Genomic DNA, 24,984 nt, shown 5'->3' on the forward strand with positions numbered 1-24,984 from the left:
CTCCACCCATGCCACCCTCTTATGACAGGCTGACCGAGGACCATCTCTCTTTACTCTGGCCAAAGGAGCCATAGAGAGGGAGTCAGCATCAAAAGTAGATTGTAGTTGCTATTCCTGGTACTTTCTGGTGCCCAAGAAGGATGGAGGCCGTTGTCCTATCCTAGACATGTGCCATTTCAGTTGCTTCCTGAAAAAGGAGAAATTCAAAATGCTCATTCTTCTGTACACCTTTCTGCTCATACCACTCTTGTCCAGAGTTCTCAACAACATCGGGAATACTGGGCCCAATTCATCCTTGTGGCTCCGGACAGTCTGGTATCCCAAGTTTCTGACATTGGCCATCGATCCTCCTATCAGGCTGCCCCTTCGGGAGAATCATCTGTCGCAGCAGCAGGGGAAGGTTCTCCACCCAAAGCTAAAAATGAAGCCATCGTACCTCGTTTTTGACACACGAATATTAGAATTATTGGAATGGTTTATACTGGAAAGCTGGAACTCTTTGTAGAAAAGTTTTTTTTTTTTATAGTTCTGGGCCTTTCGATTTTCTCTGACTTTTTATAGTTGAGAGGAGGCTGTGATCGCTGGCCCCAAACCCACCTCCTAGTGACTCTTCTGCCACGCACTAGACCATGACAAGGCTCTCCAACTGGCCGTAGAAAAGAAGGAACTGCAATTCTTAGGTGCTTTTTTTGCTGTTTCCAGCTTTTTATTGCCAATTAAAAATCCATAGACAACACTAACTACTATCATTAGGAAAGCGACCATATTTGGAGACATAGGAATTAGTTACCATGGATATATCAGAGATAGTTCCATTGACCCCCAGCAACACCTTGACCGCAGCTTGAGTTCTTAATAAACCCGTAGAATTTATAGCACAACCCATGATCATTACCATTCAGGAATGCAGATGAAGGGCATCAAGGTCATACAACATGCTAAAAGCAGAGAAATGACTTTGTAGACCAGGCTGTATCAGATGCATTACACGTGTGTTGAGTTGCACAGATGTGAGTCCCGCGTGCAGCATATGCTATACTCCACATGCAGACTTTGCTGCCTTGCCCTGAACTGCACTGATGTGTGATATTTTTGGGTAGCTGTGTTAATTAATATTTCCAGAATTGTCGAACGTGAGATCTCGCACACACCAAATCTGGTGGTGTTGGGATTTGTATTCCAGATAGCTAAAGGGGTTAGGAGACTGACGTACTATGCTGATGCTGGTGATGGCGCGGTGCTGAGTGCCAAAGTCTTGCATGAAGGGCATACACCGAAAGTAAACAACTTGTTAAAGGATGTTGCTACTTGTAATGAACAGACTGGGACTTACACTACTTTAAAAGCGCTCTCTGCGAAACCCAAAGTCTTCTCGGGTGCATTGAAGACTTCTTTAACAGTGCTGAAATGAATGCTGTATAAGACATGGATGGAGAACTCCTTTAGATTTGAGGAATGCGTAATAAGGGATGGAATGTAGTGGGTTGTGTAACCTTGTGTACTAAGAAAGTGCGGCTTTATCGAGAGCGCGTCTATTTTTAGCCACATCTGTGTATTAGCGAACATATATATATATATATATATATATATATATATATATATACAGGTTGATAATGCAAGACATGACGGAATAAACCTTGGTCATCGTGCTGTGGTGTATTGAGTGAATACGGCCACGTATTGTGTTCGAGTTTTTATTGTATACAAAATTAAAAAAGCACAAGTAATAAAAATATCAGATACGGGGATGCAGGAGAGCGACCGGAGACAACAAATACCTAATCTGGTAGTCTTTTCCAAGGCCCAAAGCCCAAGGCGTTCTGTCCCTGCCTAATCGACGTACTTCCGGGCAGGCGATGACGTAGTACAAGCCATTGTGATTCATCTGCGAACCTACAACTCGCCTGACTGCAGGAGCAGGCACCCCAGATCACGCTGTTATGTGCAAAGCCGAGCAGCTCCCACTCAACCAGAATCTTTGTAGGCCCAGAAGAACCACAGACCCCGCAGTCTGCCCCTGCCGGCGACCAGTGGGTGAGCTCCTGGCAGACTCGTCCAGCTCTACTGTGACAAAAAGAAGGAATGCCCTGTAAATTGTACGTGTGGTGGTTTCATAAGGGTTTGGGAGAAGGGAAGGAAAGGTGCGTATTGTTTCGAGAGTCACTTGTGATTAGAGAGGGGTGAGGGGTGGAATTAGCATAACATAATGGTTTTTAGTTTGTGTTAGGGTTTAGGATGGGATATAATGAACAGGAGGATTTTTTTGATTGGGGGTGCGCCAAATAGTGCCTTATTGGGTTCTCCTTAATAGAAATGTCTGAACACAACTTCTCTGGATATACTCCCAAAACCATTGTCCCATTCGCTGGCGAGTGGCCTCTTTCTCCTGGTCTTGGTCCAGGCTTTGATTGTCCTCGTCTGGCAGAGGCCCAATGTACCAGAAGCCGCGTTGTTATACATAGAAATCCATTTTGCAGGTTTTGACAGGTACAACATTGTGGAATCATCAAACATTTAAATATTTATTTAATAGCCCAAATGTGCATTGACGATTGAGCAATTCTTTTAGACAGACCGCTTGTAGTAAAGTAGCTTGTAGGGCGGGCGGCGAGGCAGTTGCCATCTCTCAATGTGTGATCAGTGTCCCATGTTAAAGTAACACCACATGCAGTGATACTTCGCTGAATGTCTCTGTTTCACTGCAGGCACAAGTGTTGATTGGTGCTTTGTAAGAACTCTAGTGGTGTTGTCCGTTCTAGTTACTGTGTTTGTGGAGTAATTGTATATGTTTGCTTTAGATTGCACTACCCACAGAGTGACACCATGTACTACATAAGTGTGATCTGTATTCAAGTGTTAAGAGGCTTCGTCTTTTGCCTGCCAGCTGCTTTGTGTTTCCTGTTTAGAAATCTGTCGACAATCAAATATGCATGTATGATTGGATAATATACCAAGCATCAATGTGCTGTCTGTGATATCGTGAATGCAGCTGTTGCCAAGGGTCATGGTCACGTAAAAAACCTGTGTACTGTGCAGACACGTGGGTAAAGGAGAAGCGCGTCTCAAAGGTCATCTGCACATTTATACACTGTTATCCACATGATTCGATAGGCCTCCTTCCCGTCCATATCATCTGTGCCTTTCTCAAGGGATTCACTGGATTGTGTTTTTGCTTTGTTTCAGGTATATTTAGAGAGTTTGGAGGAGCACGGTGCGTGCACAATATTGTGAAATACCCGCAGTGCAGAGAGCACGCACTGATGATCATCCAGCAGCTCGTGCTGTCCCTAAGTGGGGAGGACGACATGGGCACTCTTCTGGGACTGATGCACTCTGCTCCACCCACCGAGCTACAGCTGAAGACCGATATTCTACGGGTAAGTGCCATGAAGTCGTTGTTTTTGGTGTGCATTTCTTACGTACATAATGTCCTTTTTGGTATTTTTCATACGATTTTTTACATTTGTGGTAGACCAGAAATTAGATCTCTCTCTCTTTAAATCAGACTCTCACAACCGTAACAATATCTAAGAACGTTTTGATATGGTAACACTGTGTAGGCTAGAGAAAGAGGTAGGAGATTGTTTACAACACTGGCAGTGTTATTTCCCCCAAGAGCATGTACTATCGGAGATGCCTCCAGAAACAAGTCATTAACTGATCAGGTCAGAAACATCTTTATTCGGATAGTCAAATATTCAAAAAAGTAAAACATATAGACAAGTATAATACAAGATAATAAAACCTACATCTGACAACATGGTAAAAGTTGGGTTAAAAACAATCTATAATCACTATAATTTCAGCAGGTCCATTTTAATCAGTAGGCGTGTGCGCTGTGTCCGAACACGCCGTTCTAAGGAATGAACACATGTCTCCAGCTCCGACATTTGCATAAAAAAACTAAAAGCCACCCTAAAGGTCCTATTATTGTGCTTTCTTTATTGAGTGGAAGTAGAAAGTGCTTTGTATATTTGAAATGAAATTTACAAAAAAGTGCAAAGTGCTGCATAGTCTGACTGGGGGGAGGGGCGTATCAGGTTAGGGGGGCATAGCATTTTTCAGAAAACACGGACAGTACTTCTCGATTTTTGAGGACTTTATCTGTTTGCAAGGCTATTTTAAAGGGTGGAGAAGAGATGAACACGACTTTCTGAAGCTCTCGTCTGAAGTATTCTTAAGAACATAGTTTTACATTTGAAAGCTTTGCATATCAATGTACATCACCTCCATTTAAGCCCTTTTGACGGAATTGCTTAGTGATGTCTCACCGTCCATGTAGTGAATGTTTAGATTGTATTGTTTTATGTTGTAGCTTTTATGTAGCACGTTATGCCCCAACATTGGGCGTTAAATCACATTTCCAGATGGCTACCATGCTACAACGTGGGTGTGTGCATGGTTGGTAGAATGCTGCTGTTGAGCTCTTACAAGGGAAGCGTTTTAATATCATGAATGAGTCACAAAGAGGTGCTCTTACCGTGTCTTGAGTTATAGACCTAACTAGTGTGATGGCGTGAGAGATAGACACACACATTATAATTATATTTAGTACTATAATATATGGACAGCTACACAGCACCATCTTAGAATGGCAGAGGGTGCTGAGCATGTGTACCCCCCAAGGCAGAGGGGGGAGGGTAATCAAAGAAGGCCTTCTAATACATATGACAATACTCAATACAAAGATGCTGTCATAGGAGCGAAACAGTGACATGGGGAAGAGTGAAAGTTGGTGACATGAGCAGTGGCCACCACACACCTTTTAAAGACAGGAATACTTCTTGCTGGTGTACAAATGGAACTCGTGGACAAGGAAAGACATGAAAGAGCAATACCTAAAGGCTTCAAATTAAGACACCTGAACCAGTGTTTTGTCCAAATAGTTAGTGGTCTTATGAGTCACCAACAGGGCAGCCCCGGTATTAAAACGCATACAAAATAAATCCCATCCCAAAACTGCAATTATGTTTTTGTGCACAAGAGCATTTCTTCAGCAATGATGGACTCTGTATGATTGGAACATTCACAAAACTGCACATAGACGAATAAGCCAAGAGGGAAGGTTGGGTGTGATGGTAGATAGCATAGATGATTGACAGTGTTTTCACCCTCTTTTCCTAGGAGTGCATTGATGGTTATTTGTTGAGATTGAACTTGAAATATAAAAAGGACAGAAAGGTAGTTGGGACATGGTCTTGTTAGTTTGTTTTCCCTGTAGAGTGCCTTTTTTTGCCTGCCTCCTAAGCTCATCCTCACTTCTTTCAGGATTCATTGCAAATGCCAGCAAAAAAAAAAAACTAGTTTCGGGGTTCCCTGGTAAGTAACAGTCCACATAGGAATTCTTTTTGTAAGCTTTGGCAAGAAGCCGCAAATCCAGATGTTAAATATGAAGAGAAGGATATTCACAAGATGGTAGCAATGACATAGTCCTTTTCAAAGTTGCTGATCCTTAGAAATATTTTAGGGGAAAGCAGGAAGATAAGTAAGATCTTTAGTTACTACAGCTGGTGGGGAAAACCTTTTGTGATTTCTGCCATTCCATTCTGTCTGTACTACAGAAGGACTGGAAAAAAGTGGATGCTGCCTGGAGAACCCTGCAGACTCAAGTTAGAAGAATAGAAGATTATCCTTGGAAGGGGCAGACTCTCTTGGGAATTATTAAGTGCCTGGGGTTTGTCTGGGTCTGTGTCCAAATCCTGTTGTGCAAGGTTGTGTACTGCATTGGATGGGAGAGTCTGGCTGCAGGTTAGCCTATGTGGCCAGCCCTCGCTGTGCACAGCCAAAGGCCATATGCAGTGGAGGTTGGTCACCCAGGTTGGGTGCACAAACTGATCATAAGCCAGCTTCTGTGGCCAACTCTTGCTGCCATTGCTGGAGGTCATACTCTGGAGATTTGCCACCGTTGTGAGGTGTGACGCTTCCCACTGAACACAGCTTAAAGCTATGGGAAGTTTGGATGTGTCATCTACTGTGTTGGACACAGACAATGCAGCCAACCCCATCTCCCCACACACTTCATATTGGTCATTCACAGGGTTAGACGCAGGACATGCAGCCGTCGTCCCTGCTCACAGATAGAGGCCATGCAGAAAACATGCTTCAAATTACATCACTGTTGACATCTCAAACAACATTGATTACATCACTTATGAGATCAGGATATTTGATGACATCACTGGATGACTAAGTATAATGTGTGACGCACAATGTGTGCACATCAAGCAGAGTGAAGAAATAATAAAAAATTCCTCTGCCCACTGTATACCGCAAAAACAAAAGAACAACCGAAGTCTGTACAGTTAATACTAAGGAGAAAGGTTGAGATCTTAGTGTAAGGTTGAAGAGTATATTAAAATATTGGATTAACGGGAGCTCGGCTGAAGACAATAGAGTCTGGTGTTGACCGTCTACTCGAACAATTCAAAGTTAATTTTTTGTAGTCCTTCCTGTTCATTTTTTTATTAATGTATTTTATTTCTAAAGCGCAACACTTATCCCCTAGGTGATATAATTTAGTGCTGAGTAAATGGCCCGATCTGACAACTGAGATATCACACTGAACAAAACACATCATAGCGTCTGCTAGCCCGAAAAAAGCCAGGTTTTAGTTCCTTTCTGAACCTGATGTGATTATTGATAAGTCAAATTTTCAAAGGAAGGGAATTCCACTGAACTATCGCAAAATAAGAAAAGGATCGGCCTCTTGAGCGCTCTTTCTTTATCCTCTTGAATATAGCCTTAACCAAATCACGGGATCTCAGCTCTCTAGTAGCATTATAACCCTTTTGCTTCTAGCTATGCTGATCTTTAAAAGACTTCTGCATCATTATAGAACTTTGCTGTGACCTTAGAACTCTGGTATTGGAGCTTTAATGACTGCTATAGCCCTCTGCAGCAGGCTATACTGTTGTAGCAAATGTGTAATTTGTAGTAGTCACAGATGGGCTCTGTGTACTGATGCTATAGGAAAATGGTCAACTTCATTGAACACTGAATATACTTTTTACGGCATGGAAGGGGTGAGACCTGTGAGTGAGATTGAAGAACATACTATTTGCATTATAAGCACCACTAACAGAGATATTGTGTGCACTATAAGCACCACTAACAGAGATATTGTGTGCACAAAATGTGCAGAGATAGTCAAAACTATTAGTATAGGTTTGAAGTTCATATTTATTACTCACCAGGTAGAGGAGAGATTAAGTTATGTCCCAAAAGATAATGGTGTTTACAGTAGTTTGTAGATTCAGGCATTCAATATTCCTAGTATGTTTCACCTTTTAGGCCATGGCCATAGTTTCCTACCCACAGTGTAGCAATGAAAGTCTACACCTAGTATGACCTAGCGACACTACTAACACATGTATTGTCATTATATATAGGTACAATTTAAAAGGTGTCAGAGAGCACATTTTGTCCGGAAACACAGGCAGACACCATCAACAAAGCAACATTCAGCAATACCTTTTGTTGGTGAATGATAAATATTTAGGAGAGTGGCTAAAGAAACGGTTCGTTGCTCCTTTAGCACTCCCTGTTCACTCATCCAAAGTCTGTGTCCTTTCTTTCCATTTAGTGGTGACGCCCTCACCCTATGGAGGTACCAGCGCCAACATGTGTCCTCATGTAATGCAACTGGTGCTATGTAACGCGCTCTGATACCCGATTCAGGTCAAGTTCGTGCTATATAAATAAAAAAAAACTTGGGAATGAAGTCATTTGCCCAGAACCACACTGTTGGTGAAGGGCTGACGCCGGTATTTGTACTTCCGGTCAGATTCCAAGGTAAGCAAGTTATTCACTGCTTTAAGTTTATTCCCAGGCCTCTCAGCTGGCGTGGAGTCCCGGAGCTGGTTTTGATAGAAGACCAATGGAATCTAAGGTAGCCATAACTATTTTGATTGCCTAACGCTACAGACAGTGCAAAGAAGCCCATGTTTTCAGGAACAACACGTTAATCAAAGTAGTATTCAGCCTGATTATCTGCTGACATCATTGGGTATTACTGATCACACCAGATGTCGGACATCGCTGTTATTCAATGGGTGGCAGGCCTTATTTTAGGACTAGATTTGGAGTCGTTAAGGTTAGCGGGCCAATTAACTGTTATGCAAACACGGCATACAGTGTTCAGCAGGAACTCATGTCAAATTGCAAATGTGTTCTTTTTGCATGGCTCAAAAATCTGCTCCCAGATGTGGGCTGATTGTTAAAGCATGCAAAGGGCTTAGGTATATAACCATGTCACCGAGCAGTGGCCTTGAGGCTGCAAATCAACGCAGATGTTATCAGCTCTCGCGCTACCTCGGAAATGGGAGTTTGACACTGAAATTATGAAACAGCAACAGTTCTCCACAATCAAAATGTGACTTCTCATATATTTGGCTGCTTTTGAGCACCACCGGCCTTGCTGGGACTCCAACTTGCATTTGCAATGCGATAGGTCTCGCAGTTGTGAGAGTTTGAGCTATTTGCATTGTAAATGGCAATGCCTTTTATTTACGTGTTGGTTTTGAAAACATAAATGAAAGGCATTGTCATTTACAATGCCAATAGTTTAAACTCTCGCAAATGCGAGTCCTATCGCATTGCAAATGCTTGTTGTATTTTTGTTTTGAAGTTCAAGTCACAAAGTTAGGCCGGCTGCACCCGACTTCCAATAATGACTCAGTGGGGTTCCACAGCTTCCAATAATGATTCAGTGGGAGACCACACATGTCAAAAGTTTAAGAAATGCTGTGCTAATGCATGCAAATACAGTATGCAAACAAATATGTTATAAATGTTGTTTGCTTTTGTTAGCACATGAACCCCTTGCATACTCGTGATGGGCGGGAGCAGTCGCGCATCACGGTGTGTGTGTGCGGAGGACAGCCCCCGGCCGCCCGAATCCCGCCCACAAATTAAAATGGCTGTACAGCGCCAACATTTGTGCTGCATGCAAGGGGTTAAAGCCGGACCTATTGACTTTTCCAATGCTTGTTTGCTACTGGTATCAATTTTTACTTGGCTCTGTCCTCAGTTTTTGCTTTTATGGGGAACAGAAAAAAGAGGTTATGCCTGCATTACTAGGACCAGTGAAACCTTAAATAAACTTGCTCTATCAATTTTGGACTAGTTACATAAGGAATCCACAAAAATATCTCCCCATTTGTAAGAGACTGTGAAGTAGTCAAAAACTCCAGTGTCAAGTCATATAAAGCACAACCCTGTGCCAGTTAGTTTATATTTCAAAACATTAGATTGAAGTACGTAATTGCATAATTGAGGTATCTTTTGAACCTTAGGATGTGACTTAAACACGCATGAAAAGGTTTCACTTGTAAAGGTTTACTACTGTATGTTCTGTAGTTTGGTATACACATCAGTATTAATTTATTTTTGAAATATTTGTTTTATTTGGCCTCGATGGAAAGATGAAAAGAATAAACCTGCCTCAGCCAGCTTATTTTTCATTTTAAAAGTATTTAATTCATAATAAAGTTGCAGTTTTGCTCAAACAAGTGAGCATCGATTGTAGAGCGCAATCACAAGTAAAACTTCCTTCACTGTGCTGAAGTTCTCACAATGATAATCCTATTGCAAACAAATTTTAACTTGACCTATCTGCATTACACAGTGCTGCATGATAACAGAAGGCTCTTTATCAATGTCGAACAGTGCCTACTGCAGCACAGGCTTCCCTGCCCTTGTAAGCAGGCAACCCGTCAGCTGAGACTTACATCACAAGTGGATTATGGCGGCTTTCACAAAGTTGTCTTGTTCATACAGCAAGAATTATATTACATAATACAAATATAGGAAGCAGTTCTGAACTCCCACAGTTAAAATTGCAGATCTTTTATGTTAAAAACACTGAGATTCCTCCACCCCCTTCTCACTGCATATAGGCCTGCTCGGAACCTGAGGTCTTTGGGCACAGCTAAGATGACTCTGCCTAAGGTGAGGAAGGTACGGGCAGGAGGGAGATCCTTTGTTTTTCTTGCGGCTAAGGCATAGAATGACCTGCCTGTGGATTTAAGGACATGTACATCAGAGACTCTGTTTCGTAAAATACTAAAAACCTGGCTCTTCCGACACCCCCTGGGCGGCCGAAAGTAGACCTTCTACTGCTACTGCTTGGGGCTATAGGTGTGAGGGAGGAAGCTTGATGCAGGTCAGTTGCTGTGGCTCGGATGGTGTTCTAGCGCGGGGACACTCCATTGGAGTAATCAAGCGCTCTACAAGCTAAATAATAATATTTGCCTACGCTTTTCCGCCTCTCCCGCTCGTTCCATATGTGGTTCGGAAGCTCAGGCAGACATCGCTCACACTAATTCTAGTAGCTCCCACTCCCACATGGGCTCGTCAACCATGGTATTACACTGTTGGAGCTGTCACTAGTTCCGCATCAAAAACTACGCTCGAACTCCAGTCTTTTCACACAGAACCATGGAGAAATAAGACATCCAAATCCCAAAAAACTGAATTTAGCGATTGGGCTCCTGAAGTCATAGAGTTTGGGTACTTAAATTTACCACCAGACTGTATGACTATTCTAAAGGAAGCAAGAAAGCCTACCACCAGAGCTTGGTGTGCTGCAAAATGGAAAAGATTTGTGGTATATTGTAACAACAACAAAATCAATCCTTTAGACGTTTCTATTCAAAACATTATCTGTTATTTGTTATATTTACAGTGAACAGGACTGACCTACACGTCTATTAGTTTGCACCTTGCAGCTGTAGCAGCGTATTTTCAAAACAGGCAACATCTGTCACTCTTCAGAATACCAGTAATCAAGGCCTTTATGAAAGGTTTAAAAAGGCTAATACCATCAAGGATTCCTCCTGCCCCAGTCTGGAATCTCAACATTGTCCTCACAAGGCTCATGGGTCCACCTTTTGAAACATTACACAAATGCCACTTTACAGTTTCTCTCAGGGAAAGTCGCTTTCCTCATTGCTATCACATCACCGAGGAGAGTTGGTGAACTACAGGCGCTAGAAGAACCTTTCTTTTAGCTACACAAAGACAGGATCTTTATTGTACTACATAGATAGAACAAAGGACTTTCGCAAAACAAAACAACTATTTGTAGCATTTGCGCCACCTCACAAAGGCAATCCTATCATTAAATCTGGTATTGCGAGATGGATTGATACATGTATTCAAACATGCTATGCTAAAGCCAAAAGGACTTTGACTATACCCCCTAGAGCGCATTCCACTCGCAAGATAGGGGCTTAAGTGCCCTTATCAAGTAACATCCCTCTAGCTGACATATGTAAAGCAGCTACATGGTCTACACCGCACACATTTACCGAACACTGTTGTGCAGATGTGTTCGCACGTCAACAAGCTAATGTAGGCCAAGCAGTACTTAAAACACTATTCCAAACAACTGCAACAGCTATAGATTAGCCACCTCTTTGGAAGAATACTGCTTTATAGTCTGTGCAAAGCCTGTGTATCTACAGCATACATGCCTCGAGAGGATAATGTTATTTACTCAGTAAGCATCTGTTCTTGACATGTAGATCTGTAGATTCACATGCGCCCACCCGTCTTCCCGGGTACCTGTAGTCGTTGCAGTTCTTTTTATACAGTTCTATGAATGGACATCTCCATACTACACTTAACTTACTCCATTCTCACCCTCTTGCCAGAAAACTATCTAATAATGTAGTCGATGGCCATGCGCACTATCACCGAAAGGAGGAGCCACCTTACCTCGTGATTAGGAAAGACTTCTTCGAAGACAAACAACTTGAAAACATGCGGACCCAACACTAGATGGCAGGCGTATGCAAAGCATGTGAATCTACAGCTCTACATACCAAGAACAGATGCTTACTGGGAAGTAACATTATCCTCATTTATTGATGGTGAGCACTCTTTCACTACCCCACCTGGAATAACAATGGGTCAGACAGTGGAGTGTTGGAATTGCATTTGCATTGGACCCACCTCCAGTCAAAATGAGCCTCACAAAAGTAATGAATGGTGAGCATGTGCTTCCACTCATATGATTATCATGCCTGTGGGGATAGTCTGCAGGCATTTTGTTTTTCGTCAACGTTTACTGCTTAGCAGGAGGCTGCCCTACAGCGAAGCTGTGGAGATTTCTACTTTAGTATTCTAGGCCCGGTTGTCCACAGTGCATCCTCTCCTCCGTAACAGAACAATGTGCAGAAAGCAGACAATAGTTTACTCATGCAAGGCTAAGATGGTGCCTTCCAAAAGGGGGTGGTGATGGACGGAGCATCTGAACCAATCAAACACTCACACCCAGTCAACAGATCTGGGTTTAATCCATCACCGTTCTTTAGCCCACTCTGCCACCCCAGTTCAGACATGGCCAAATGCAAATCAGTCTGACCCTGTGCCTGATGAGAACAGTCCAGCCCGAACGGCCAAGCCATGCCTTCCCTGGACCGGGGTGGCAGAGTGGGCTATAGAACGGTGATGGATTAAACCCAGATATGTTGACTGGGTGCGAGTGTTTGATTGTTTCAGATGCTCCGTCCATCACCACCCCCTTTTGTACCACTTTGTTCGCCATAAATTGGCAGGGTATGCTCAGACGTGAGTCCCTTGCTCACGTTGCCACTGGATTCAAGCAAGCCGGGCTGAAGACGGCTGAAATGCCAGAAACCGGTCCTCGGAAGCTTGTTTCCGGTCCAGGGAAGGCATGGCTTGGCAGTTCGGGCTGGACTGTTCCCATGCGGCACAGGGTCAGACTGATTTGCATATGGCCATGTCTGAACTGAGGGGGCAGAGTGAGCTAAAGAACGGTGATGGATTAAACCCAGATCTGTTGACTGGGTGTGAGTGTTTGATTGGTTCAGATGCTCCGTCCATCACCACCCCCTTTTGTACCACTAAGATGGTGCCTTCACCACCTCTCGGCTTCCGTAGAAGGTTGATGAGAAGAATGCCTTGCTTCACTTTTCATAGGAATTTTGAGTATTTCATAATTGCAATAAGAACATGCATCAAAGTGAAGTGACTTCTAATTTCAAAACGTACTCTACGTCCATTAGTGCTTTCTTATGAACACCCAGCGGTATTAAGTAATGTGACAATGACCAAATAAAAAAATAAAAAAATAGTTTTCCTTTTTGTTCGTTTTGTTTTAGCATGAACTGAGACCTTTGTTTGCCGCCACCTCAGTATTTGACTGCTCCTAAATTGTATCATGTACAGTACCAAAAAGTATTGTATGGGAAGAATTGTGGGGCAGCGAGTTAAGCTGCCTACTGTTCTTTTGAGGAACTGGAAAGCAGAAACTGCATATTGGGTTAGATAGTTAGAATGTGATAAATGTATAATAGAATACAGGAGGAGCTCTTCTTGTGAGTCTTGTGCTGATATTCATGGCTTCCACATGATTTCTTTCTTTCACTTAAGCCTATAATGGCCCATATTTCGCTGTCACTAGGTCTGTGTTTGATGTTGGTCCTTGAGTAGGTATTTCCTAAAGATTCCAGCGGCAGCCGGCACGAATCAGAGGTAGGGGGCGGGCTGGAGGGTGGGGGGGGGGGGGGGCGAGCCCGGGGGGAAGTGATATAATAAAATAAATAAAAGCGCACCTTCTTGGCGCTTCCTCGTCGCGTCTCTCCTCTTCTTCCTCCCTCACTCCGCCTCAACAGGAAGCACACCAAGTCTCCCAGTCGGCTAATCACAATACTGCCTTAGCAGCTTTGTGATTTATCTGAGCGCCGTGTTTTGGTGCTCAGACGCTGACTGGGGGGGCCTAGGCATGTTCTCAACGTAGGGGGTAATGCAGCTTTAATGGAGAACATGTGAAGTGCACAAGACAGTTTTGAGCTGTTCGAGAGGGCTGGCCAAGCAGCCATTGAGCACTCAGGAAGTACCTACCTACCACTCCTCCCCTGCCCCCTCACTCAAAGCTGCATAAGTAGGAGAAAATAAATTGATAATAACGCAATTTATTTTATTTTCCCTTTGTTTCACTGCAAAAAGCTGTGTGGCGATGCTCCTCCGAGGAGACGCTCCTGAGAGCGAGACACAATAAAACTTCAGTTGGGCTGTATACAGGCTTTTTTAGGTCTCGCCTGTCAATGCGCATGCGCATTGAGCGGAGCGAGACTATAGGGGCTTAAACAGAGTTTAACTAGACTGGCGATTTGATGCTGTGCCCGTGCGCTTTTAGGTGAATGCGCAAGCGCATTGAGCTAAAATGCGCGTGCACATCATCAAATTGCCAGCCATCTGTTCCCCAGCTTGGCGCCTCCGCTCCTGCTCTCTCCTGGCTGCTCCTCACCTAATTATTCACGTCCGGCCGGCCGTACTTTCACTTTCACGGCCGGCAGACCGTGTCTCGTTTTATTTATTTTTTGCTCGTTTTATGTGCATGTGTTTTAAATTTCCTAAACATTTCACCTCCTATTAGCATGAGCTGCTGCGTAGAATTTTAATTGAAGCCTGGTGTCTGCAGCGTGAATTTCTTTCAGATCCTAAAAACTTTGGGAGGTGTGTTTTATCTTTCATTTGAAATCACAGTGGATTTTCGTGTAAAGTGTGCTCAGCCCGTACCTGACATATTGCTTGAAAGCAGCTCGCCTTGATCATTTTTTTCTTAGTGTTCCTGTAGTGATATGGCCGGGAAGTCATAAGGCATCTGAGCCGGTTTTCTTGCCCTGTTGGGCGAGCGACGGAACTAAACTGACAGCAGGCTGATGCTTGTCTTGGAAATCATGCACGGTGACATCCGCATCTCCTGGCAACTACAGCCCTCTCTCCTCGCTGCTGCTTTTCACAACCCTTCCCTCCTCCCCACGCTAGCTGCTTATCAGCACAGACCAGACGCACACCTCGCGCTCATTCCAATACACACCCACCCTTCATTACCAGCATCGTTCCCTGCTGACTGCCCACAAGCATCAGTCCCTGGTGTTTCCCGGAATTTGCACAGATTGTTACCCAGCTGCGGCATGTGTACTGTTCAGTCCTTAGTTTATTATAAATAAATACATGCAGTTTTTCTAGGGTGCCAGTTAAGCCAGAATTACATAATACCAAGGCTGCCTTAACGGTGATTCCATCAGGAGCCTCTTTTTTTCCTCCACTCTACAATTCAAATCTTAGTTTTGAAGGTTCTTTTTCACCCCTAATTTCTCCATTATGCCATTGCCTGTAGTTGTTTATAGCATTAGTAAAGTTACATGTTTAGTTTTGTCCTTTTTTACATGTAAAAACTTTTACCATTAAAAATTAAAAACATTAGGTCACTATCCTTTATTTATAACATTTTACACAAAATTGTGAGTTTGCACATCAATACATGTAAAAAAGGACAGCACTAAACATGTAACTTTACTAATGCTATAAATGTAACATTTGGTAGATTTATAACTATTCACTTTACAAAAAACAAAATTAATACTTTTATCATTTGAAAAAATATAAACAATTTTTTTTAAAAACTTTTGCAACACCAAAAGGTCAAACTTTTCTATTGCGAGACCTATTGCAATATCAATGCTTGTTTACTCTGTCTTCTAATGCATGATTGCACTTTGGATGTACCTCTTGTTGATTGTTGCTCACTCACTCTCTTTTGCTTGCTCTTGGTGGTGTGTAGGCCCTGTTGTCTGTGCTCCGGGAGAGTCATCGTACCAGAACAGTCTTCAGAAAAGTCGGAGGATTTGTGTACGTCACTTCGCTGCTAGTAGCCATGGAGCGGTCCCTGAGCTACCTGCCCAAGAACGGATGGGAAAAAGTGAACCAGAACCAAGTGTTCGAGCTTCTCCGGACTGTGTTTCACACGCTGGCCATGGCCATGCGCTATGAGCCGGCCAACTCGCACTTCTTCAAGACCGAGGTCCAGTACGAGAAGCTGGCCGACGCAGTGCGGTTACTTGGCTGCTTTTCGGACACGAAGAAGATACCACCCTCCTCTGTATCCCCCTCCAACACACACCCATTTCAGAGACTGCTGGAAGATGACTCTTTGTGTATAGATACGGTCCCTCCCACGTTGCGGCACTGCAGTAAACTTTTTGTATACCTCTACAAAGTGGCCACAGATTCCTTCGACAGGTATGTGCTTAGCTTTCATTTTCATTTTGAGGTGGTACATAGGCAAAGTACACCATGTGCAATCTTGTTCTTTGGCTTGAGATGGTCAGTTTGCTTGACAATAGTGTTATGATATCCAACAGGAAAAGGGCAGTCTGCACAATTCAACTTTTTTTGTTTTTCACAAAACCCATGTGGTGTGATTCTAGGAAAACTGAATGCCAGGGAAAAATTATTTACCAATAGTAACAGTTAGTGTTTTTTAAACCGGATTCGTACTGTATGCATGTATGGCGTTTTGGTTGCTATTCTGTGTAGTCAACAAAGTGTGCGTTTACGTCACTCATTTCCTGTCAGTGTCAACATGCTTTCTAGAAGTTCTTTGAGGGTGGCGAGACTTTGGTAACAGCTGTCTCTTGCATGGATCTTTCTTTTATGCGTGCAATTAAGTGCAAGGCTTTGAGCAAAATTTGAGACAGAAAAGAGAATAGTGTAGTTTTGCGGGAAATCGTTGCGTGCTCCTGTAGAAAACCCCTTTTTGCAAATCGTGTTTTTTACCCTGTGTTTTGGATGCGAATATTTGTTAGTAAATGTACGTGTATATAGCACAGACTGGTTTAATTATCAGAACACATTTTCTGTTAAGTCAAGTGGCAGTTGGTGGCTCACTGCTCAAATTACACCCTTCTGTCTCATTTTCCTTTTTTGAACTTACCAAATCAATGTGGGCATTTTGAATCTTTTGAGGCATTCAAGGGTTTTAGGTAGTTGGTTTGGGCGCAGTCTTTTATGCCTCTTTTTCATAACATCCAAAATCCCTCAGATCCTGTTTGGTTATGCACTCTAAAAGGTTAAGCTATTGTGAAAGCAGATTGAAAATCTTGAATTCCGTTTACCGTGTTGTATATTTTATATACTTCGCTTTTCTTTAACAGTTGCATTTTTAGGTCTCGCCTGCGTGGGCTGCGCATGCGTTTATGCTAAACGGTGGCCAGCCATTGGGAAAGAGGTTTGTCTTATGTAGACTTTTCTCTTTGTCAGTCGGCCCACTTGGACGGGCTTGTCTGACTTCCTTCTGCTGCAAAAGCTTTCTTATCTTTATGGGGCCATGGCCCCATAAAGACAAGAGAGCTCAGCAAGCAGATCTGTGAGCAGCCCCCAGGTACGATAATGAAACAGTGAATGCAAACAGTGCACATGCTTTCATGTAAATGTGCGATTTTGTTGGGGATTTCTGACTGTGAGAGTACTTGTGTGAGAGTGTGTACCAGCACGTGACTGTGTTGTCTGTGGTTGATGTGTGCCTGTTGTGTGCGTTCTTTAAAGACAGCCTCACTTGGGTCTGTCCTGCCTCTCCTCAAACATTCAGAGGCACCTTTGAGGAAAGTAAGGGTCCATCTTAACAGTCGTGTTCCCTCAAATGTCAGTTTGTTTCTGGCAAACCCAGCAATGGCCCTGGATCGCGTCGGAAAGGCGTACAGACGGGGCGGGATGGGGGGCAGCAGATGCGCCAAAAGAGAGGTGGGGTGTGTGTGTGGAATGTGGGCTGGGGTGCGGTGCAATAAGGAAGAGAGCGTGGGAAGAAGGAGGGTAGAAACAGTGGCAACTTTTGGGTGCCTTAAATGTAGCCCAAAACCATAATCTCATAAGGTCCCAAGGACAGCTCTGCGGCCCAGGTCTAGATCGAGCTCAAGGACAAATGACGGATTGGGCCGCTGTTGACACCTTTACATGACACACGGAGAAACATTCCTTAAAGTGAGAAGAGTGACATAGTTTGCTGCCTTGAGTCACGTCACCTCCCTCTCGAATGCTCTGTTACACTGCGTCAGGAGTCTTTGTCTCCAAGCCTATGACCTGTGAAAGAAAGGCGAATAATCGCCCTGCGGAGTATCAAGGAAATAACGGACTCGAAAATGACTGGGTCACGTCCCCGCTCACTCATAAGACGGCAAGGATGCAGACATTCCTCAGCCTCCGCAGTCACTGATTATGTTTCTGTAGGCATACACTGTCACATTCCTGTGCTATCTCTGAGCCCCGCCTTCTGTATCGCGCCCTCTGTCTACCGCCTTCTTACTCTACTCATTGACCCCCTCCCCTTTCTCTCATTCTTCTCTTCACAGATAGTTGCATTTCTCCCTACAACTTCGCTTGCCTCTCTTTTTTACTTCTACTTCTTGTTGCCCCTGTTATTCTCCACTTTTTCTTCTCCTTCTAAAACCAGTCTCTTCTTCTCCCAACCTTCCTCTTTCCCACCCCCTCTCTCTCCAGCTTTCCAACTCTCTCTCAAAATATATTTAAATATATTCCCCACTCTCCTTCTGTCTCTCTCCCTCCTTTGTTCCCTTTCTCTTTATTCTTCTTTATTCATTCTCTTTATTTCTCCTTTCCACTCGCCCCATCTTCATGCTGTCTGTCATTACTCATCATCCCTTTACCCCCTTAACTTTTGCCCAGCCCACTGCTTCTTTTGCCACCTCTCCTTCCCCCTTCTCAGTCTTAATTCTCTCATCTCTCCCCCTCTTCTTTTGAACTTCACACCACTCTTTCCTTGCCTTCCTCCTCTTTTCTGACGCGTAGATTCCCTTTTATCTTCATCCCAATCTGCACATTCGCTTTCTCCTTTTATAGCTCTCTCCTTTCCACTACAATTTCCCTGTCTTCTTAGCTATTCTCTCTTTCATTTAATCATTCATTTCATTTTACCTTCTCGCCTCTTCATCATTAAGCCCCTTTTAAACCTTCTACACTCTAACTGTCCGCCTCGTCCTCCCCTCCTTTAATTCTCCCCTCATCTCCCTCTTCCTCTGCCACGGGTGATGTCAGAGTCTTGATTATTGTTTCGAGTGGATAATATATATATCAGCATGAGACAGAGGGCTACTTGCACTCATAGCCACGCTCTGTCGCGCTCAGCAGCAGCGTCCGCCAGTATAAACAGCAGCCGCACATTTGTCTGCAAAGACCAGGAGGAGATCGCTCATGTTCCGGTTTTGTGTCAGGGTTACAGACATTGGCCCTGTGAAACCCATACCTGCTCATAATGACCCACCCACTGAGTGGATGAAACTGCTTCTCTCTTCTTTTCTGCAGTTCGTATCTGAAAGAAACACGTTATTGTTAGATTCCTTACCTTAGAATATTCCCAGGCGTCAGACTGGATCCGGAAAGTTTTTGTCAGCAGTACCCTTGCACGTCGGTAGGCGTTGTCTGTGGCTTCGCGTCCGTCGTCAGCGTTGTGATCGCCGGGATGACGTCGTCGGAGTACTTAGACACCGTCCTCGCACGCTGACGTCAGTTCTTTTCTTCTTTTTTCCGCGCCAGCAAGCGCAGATCCGGGAGGAGCAGTAGTCTTAGTCATTTTTTGGCTAACTTTTTGATCTATTTTGGATCTCTTTTTCGAGTTGATTTCGACTCCTGGTGCCGCAGGGATGCCTGGCTTCAAGCCGTGCGACGCCTGTCATCGCCTGATGTCAGTGACCGACCCCCACCATCGGTGTCTCTACTGCCTCGGGGCCGACCACAACGACAAGTCGTGCCCCGACTGCCGGGCCTTGACGTCGAAAGCTAGGCGGGAGCGGTCTCGCAAGCTACTCGAGCTCTGGCAGTCTGCTCCGCGCCGCTCGAGGGCCCGGTCGAGGAGGAAGTCGAGGGACCGGTCGCTGAGACGCAGTTGTCACTCGATGAGTCATCCTCATCACTCGTCGGGCTCCAAGTCCTCCGGTAAGTCGAGGCATTCTAAGAAAAAGTCGAAGAGACGTCATCGCTCTTCTGACTCCGCTCGCGCGACGCGGCCGAGGGATCGGGCTAAAATGCCCACGCGGCTTTGTTGGAGCCGCAAGCGCCGCCTCCAGGCCCATACCCTCCGGTCCCTGGCCTGCGAGCGACGTCGGAGGAGATTCGTGACTTCCTCATTGCCATGAGGACACACTTCCCTCCGTTGAGGCCTGCTGGCGCGCCTTCGGGCCCCGAGGACCCGACTGGGGGCTTCGGCGGGCCGGGTGCTTCGGACCCGGCGACTTCGGTCCCGACGCCGTCGGCCCCCATGGGATCCGTCCCGTGATCCCGGTTGACACCAGTTGACCTTACGTCTCCTCCGCTGGCGCCGACCCCATTGGTGTCGCTCCCGGCCGCCGTCCTCGGACGACGTCGACCCCGGTTTTAGTCCGGGTCCGGCGTCTGATCGGCGCCGTCTCCGGCGTCGATGGGTGAGGCCTTCACCTACGACCCGGCTCCGTCATTCTAGCCTGTATACCAGGACACGGTTGAAGGGGAGGACTGGGAGGGGTCTGAGGACCCTCAGGCACAACAGTGCCAGTTGAGCCAGGACAGGGCAGATGAGCTAGCGGAGGCCAGTGGTTTGGACACTTCGCCCGACACTGGATTAATTTCTTCTCCTTCCATGGCTACGGAGGAGGGTACTAAATATGGTGTGGTGTTGCGCAGGGCGGTCAAGGCCTTGGCTCTTGAGCTCCCTGCTGCGGCTGTGAGGATTAACCTCCTCACTGAAGTGCTTCAGCCACCAGTAAGCTCCTCGGAGCCTCTGCTGCCGTTCAATGAGGCACTCACGGACGTTCTGATGGGCACTTGGTCCAAGCCCTCCACAGTGCCCCCTGTGGATTGGAACGTGGCCCGACGCCACTGCCCGGCTCCAGGCAACCCTAACTTTATGTCCGTGCACCCCACCCCCTAGAGCCTGGTCATCCAGGCGTCTACGTCCTAGACGGCATTCCCAACCGCTCCCCTAAATCGGAAATCCAAATGTTTTGATCAGTTTGGCAAGAAACTGTTCTCCTCACTAAGTTTGGGGTTACGGTCTATCAACACCGCTTGCCTTGTGGGCCGTTATACCCACTCCCTGTGGAACACGGTTGCGGACGTGCTGCCCCAGTGCCCGGAGGAGGCCCGGGCCAGGCTCGCCCAAGCCCTTGCGGAGGGGCGGGACGCGGCACATTATTCTATCACGTGTGGACTGGACACCACGGACCCGCCTGGAAGGGTGATTTCCACGACAGTGGCGGTTCGCCGCCACGCCTGGCTAAGGTCCGCCAACTTTTCGGGCGATGTCCAGGCCACGCTCATGGACATGCCCTTTGATGGACGTCGCCTCTTTGGTGACAAATCAGACAGTGCGCTTGAGCGTTTCAAGGACTCCAGGGCTACGGCCAAGTCCTTGGTCCTGTCTGGCCAGCGCCAGCAAACGTCTGCTTTTCGTCCCTTTTGTGGCCGAGGAAGGGGCACCCCCTCACGTCCCGCAAGCCACAGGTCACATAACCAGCCTCAACGCGGCCGCGGAAGTGGTAACCGCTGTGGCGGTGCCGGTGGACAATGGCGGGGCCAGTCCACATCCGCTACCGCAGTATTTGCCTCAAAGCTGTCCTATTCCGAGCTTTCAGGCCCATTCGACGCCAGTGGGGGGCAGGGTCCGCCATCACCTCCTCCACTGGCTCTCCATCACATCGGACAGGTGGGTGCTGCAAATCGTCCGAAGGGGCTACTCCCTCCCCTTCGAGGCGACCCCTCCAGTCATGCCACTGCAGTGCCACCGCATGTTGGGGGATCACTTGCAACTTCTGCAGGAGGAAAGTATGGCCCTCTTGGCCAAGGGGGCCATCGAGCGCGTTCCTGGGCCAGAAGTAGGACGTGGTTGCTATTCCCACTACTTTCTGTTACTCAAGAAGGGCAAAGGAGGCCTACACCCTATCTTGGACCTCCGTAGCGTCCACGGCTTCCTCCGGAAGAAGTTCAAGATGCTGACTTTAGCTCAGGTCCTAGCTGCCCTGGACCCTGGAGACTGGATGGTAGCGTTGGACTTGCAGGACGCGTATTTACACATTCCCGTCCTGCCGGCCCACCGGCGTTACCTGGGGTTCACGGTAGGCCACAAGCACTTTCAGTTTACCGTGCTCCCCTTCGGCCTTACCAGCGTCCCACGGGTGTTCATGAAAGTGATGGCGGCGGTCGCAGCTCATCTGCGCAGATAAGGGCTCTCAGTCTTCCCCTATCTCGACGATTGGTTGTTGAAGGCGGGCTCGCCCCAGACAGTCGTCTCCCACGTCCAGACTACGGCTGACCTCTTGCACTCGCTGGGGTTCTCCATCAACGTGCCAAAGTCACACCTGTGCCCCTCTCAGAAGCTCCTTTTCATCGGAGCAGTTCTGGACTCGGCGCAGTTTCAGGTTTATCCCCCCGAACAGTGGGTTCAGGATATACAGGCTCTGATTCCGATCTTTCAGCCTTTATCCCGAGTTTCGGTCAGATTGAGGCTGCGGCTCCTGGGGCTGAAGGCCTCCTGCATCCTTCTGGTGCATCACGCCAGGTGGCGGATGCGGGCCCTGCAGTGGGACCTGAAGTTTCAGTGGGCTCAGCATCAGGGCAACCTGTCCGACCACATCCTGATCTCGGAGGGCAGTGGGAGTCAGTTGCAGTGGTGGCTCACGGACCGCGATTGGGTCAGAGGCAGATCGCTCTCCCTACCCCAACTGGCGCATGTAGTAGTGACGGATGCGTCCCTCCTGGGATGGGGGGGCCACATGGGAGAGGCGGAGATCAGAGACCTCTGGTCTCCGGCGGAGTCCCAGCTCCATATCAACCTTCTGGAGCTGCGGGGGATCCGACTTGCACTGAAGGCATTCCTTCCCTCTGTCTGGGGAAGTGTAGTGCAGGTGTTCACGGACAACACCACTGCCATGTGGTACTGCAACAAACAGGGCGGGGTCGTGGACCCTTTGTCAGGAAGCTCTGTGCCTCCGGCAGTGGCTGGAATATCAGGGTGTGACCCTGGTGGTTCAACACCTTGCAGGTTCCCTGAACGCCAGGACGGACAACCTCATCTGCCGGTGCATGATGGATCACGAATGGCATCTGAACTAGAACGTGGCACAAGGTCTCTTTCAGCAGTGGGGAGAGCTTTGGTTAGATCTATTCGCCACCGAAGAGAACTCGCAATGTCCTCAGTTCTGCGCGTTGGAATTTCCAAGGCGGCGCGAATGGAGCTGCACTCTGTTATACACCTTTCTGCCTATACCACTTCTGCCCAGAGTGCTGAAGAAGATCAAGCGAGACCGAGCCCAAGTCATCCTTGTGGCTCCGGACTGGGCACGAAGATACTGGTATCCCGAGCTACTCAGCATGTCAGTCGATTCGTCTGTCTCTTCAGGAGGACCTTCTGTCGCAGCAGCAGGGTACGGTCCTCCACCCGAACCTGTCCAGTCTCCACCTACTAGCGTGGAGATTGAGCGGCGGCAGTTGAGGCCATTTGACTTGCCTCCTGAAGTCTGTGATGTGATTCTGGCAGCCAGGCGTCCCTCCACAAAAATGGTATACACCTGCAAGTGGAACAAATTTGTGGCATGGTGTACAGCAAAGGCTGTGGATCCACTCTCTGCCCCCCTTTCAGAGCTTCTCCTCTTCCTTCTTTCTCTTGCCCAGCAGGGCTCTGCTCTGGGCACTATCAAGGGCTAACTCGGCCATTTCAGCCTTCTTAAGGCTTCCTGATCAGCCTTCCCTTTTCAAGTCCCCTTTTGTAAATAGATTCTTGAAAGGCATAACACACGTTTCCTCCTGTTTCCTTCGTGATGCCTCAGTGGGACTTGAATCTTGTACTAACGTATCTGATGTGCGCTCCCTTTGAGCCACTTCATAACTGTCCTCTTCGTCTTCTGACTCTTAAGACTGCATTCCTGGTTGCCATCACCTCTGCCAGGAGAGTGAGTGAGCTCCAGGCTCTATCTTCTAAGCCTCCTTTCCTTCCTTTCCATCCGGACAAGGTTGTTCTGAGAACTCGTCCTTCTTTCCTGCACAAGGTGGTCACAGCCTTTCGTATCGGGCAGTCCATCACCTTGCCCACCTTCTTTCCGCCTCCGCATCCCTCGGAAGAGAGGCTCCACCGTCTGGACCCAAAACGTGTGCTCTCCTTCTATCTAGATCGTACACGCCAATTCCGGGTGGACGACCAGCTCTTTCTTGGTTACGTGGGCGCTAAGAAGGGACGGGTGGTGCACAAGGAGACCATCTCTCGGTGGGTCGTTTTGTGCATCAAGCTTTACTACTCCTTGGCGAAAAAGAGCCTCCTGTGGGGCTACGCACCCATTCCACTCGGGCCACGGTGGCTACTACTGCCCTGTGTTGGGGAGTCCCCTTTGCTGGACATCTGTCAGGCAGCTACATGAGCTTCGCTGCACACGTTTGCTAGGCACTATTGCCTGGACAGCCAAGTCCGACGAGATGGTTTTTTAGGCCGTTCCGTTCTCCAGGACTTTCTGTTGTGATCTTGGTTCGCAGACCCACCACCGGGGTTGGTATTTATTTATTTATTTATTTATGGCTGGGGTATCTATTCTAAGGTAAGGAATCTAACACTAACGTGTTTCTTTCAGATGCACAAGTTACTTACCTTCGGTAACAATATATCTGTAAGAAACATTAGTTAGTGTTGGATTCCTTACCGCCCCACCCACTCTCCCCGTTCTGAGGCCCAATATCTAGGGTTAAGGACATCCCTTCCAGGGCCCTAGTTTCATGGCACCAGTGTTGGTTTCTATCATGGCTCTGCGTTCCTGGCACGGAAAGCTATGTACAGAACTGATGTCAGCGCGCGAGGGCGGTGTTTAAGTACTCCGATGACGTCAACCCGGTGATCACGACGACCGACGCAGGGCCGCAGACGACGCCTACCGACATGCAAGGGTACTGCTGACGAAAACTTTCCAGATCCAGTCTGACGCTTGGGTATATTCTAAGGTAAGGAATCTAACACTAACTAATGTTTCTTACAGATATATCGTTACCGAAGGTAAGCAGCTTGTGCTTTCCACCAATGAAAGGGACAAGACGGCAGAGAACTGGGCCAATGAGGAAATCAGGCGCCTTGTCCTAGGGACAAGGAGAAGGTAGCACTGGAAGCATGCAGGAGGTGAGGCAGAGGGAAACGCTAGGAGGATGCAAGTA

General features: G+C 46.7%; 1 protein-coding gene across 3 annotated transcripts in view; it reads left to right on the forward strand.

Annotated features, from left to right (window-relative positions):
- WDFY3 (WD repeat and FYVE domain containing 3) overlaps nucleotides 1-24,984 on the forward strand; it is a 1,930,620-nt gene that overhangs the window by 628,420 nt on the left and 1,277,216 nt on the right. For all 3 annotated transcript variants that reach the window (XM_078676292.1, XM_078676293.1, XM_078676294.1), the window contains exons 13-14: nucleotides 3,184-3,377; nucleotides 15,596-16,053. In XM_078676292.1, the coding sequence (XP_078532418.1) occupies nucleotides 3,184-3,377; nucleotides 15,596-16,053 (652 nt within the window). The remainder of the gene's footprint in view (nucleotides 1-3,183; nucleotides 3,378-15,595; nucleotides 16,054-24,984) is intronic.

The sequence above is a fragment of the Lissotriton helveticus genome, chromosome 2_1, assembly GCF_964261635.1.
Source record: "Lissotriton helveticus chromosome 2_1, aLisHel1.1, whole genome shotgun sequence".
In the NCBI taxonomy this organism is placed as follows: domain Eukaryota; kingdom Metazoa; phylum Chordata; class Amphibia; order Caudata; family Salamandridae; genus Lissotriton; species Lissotriton helveticus.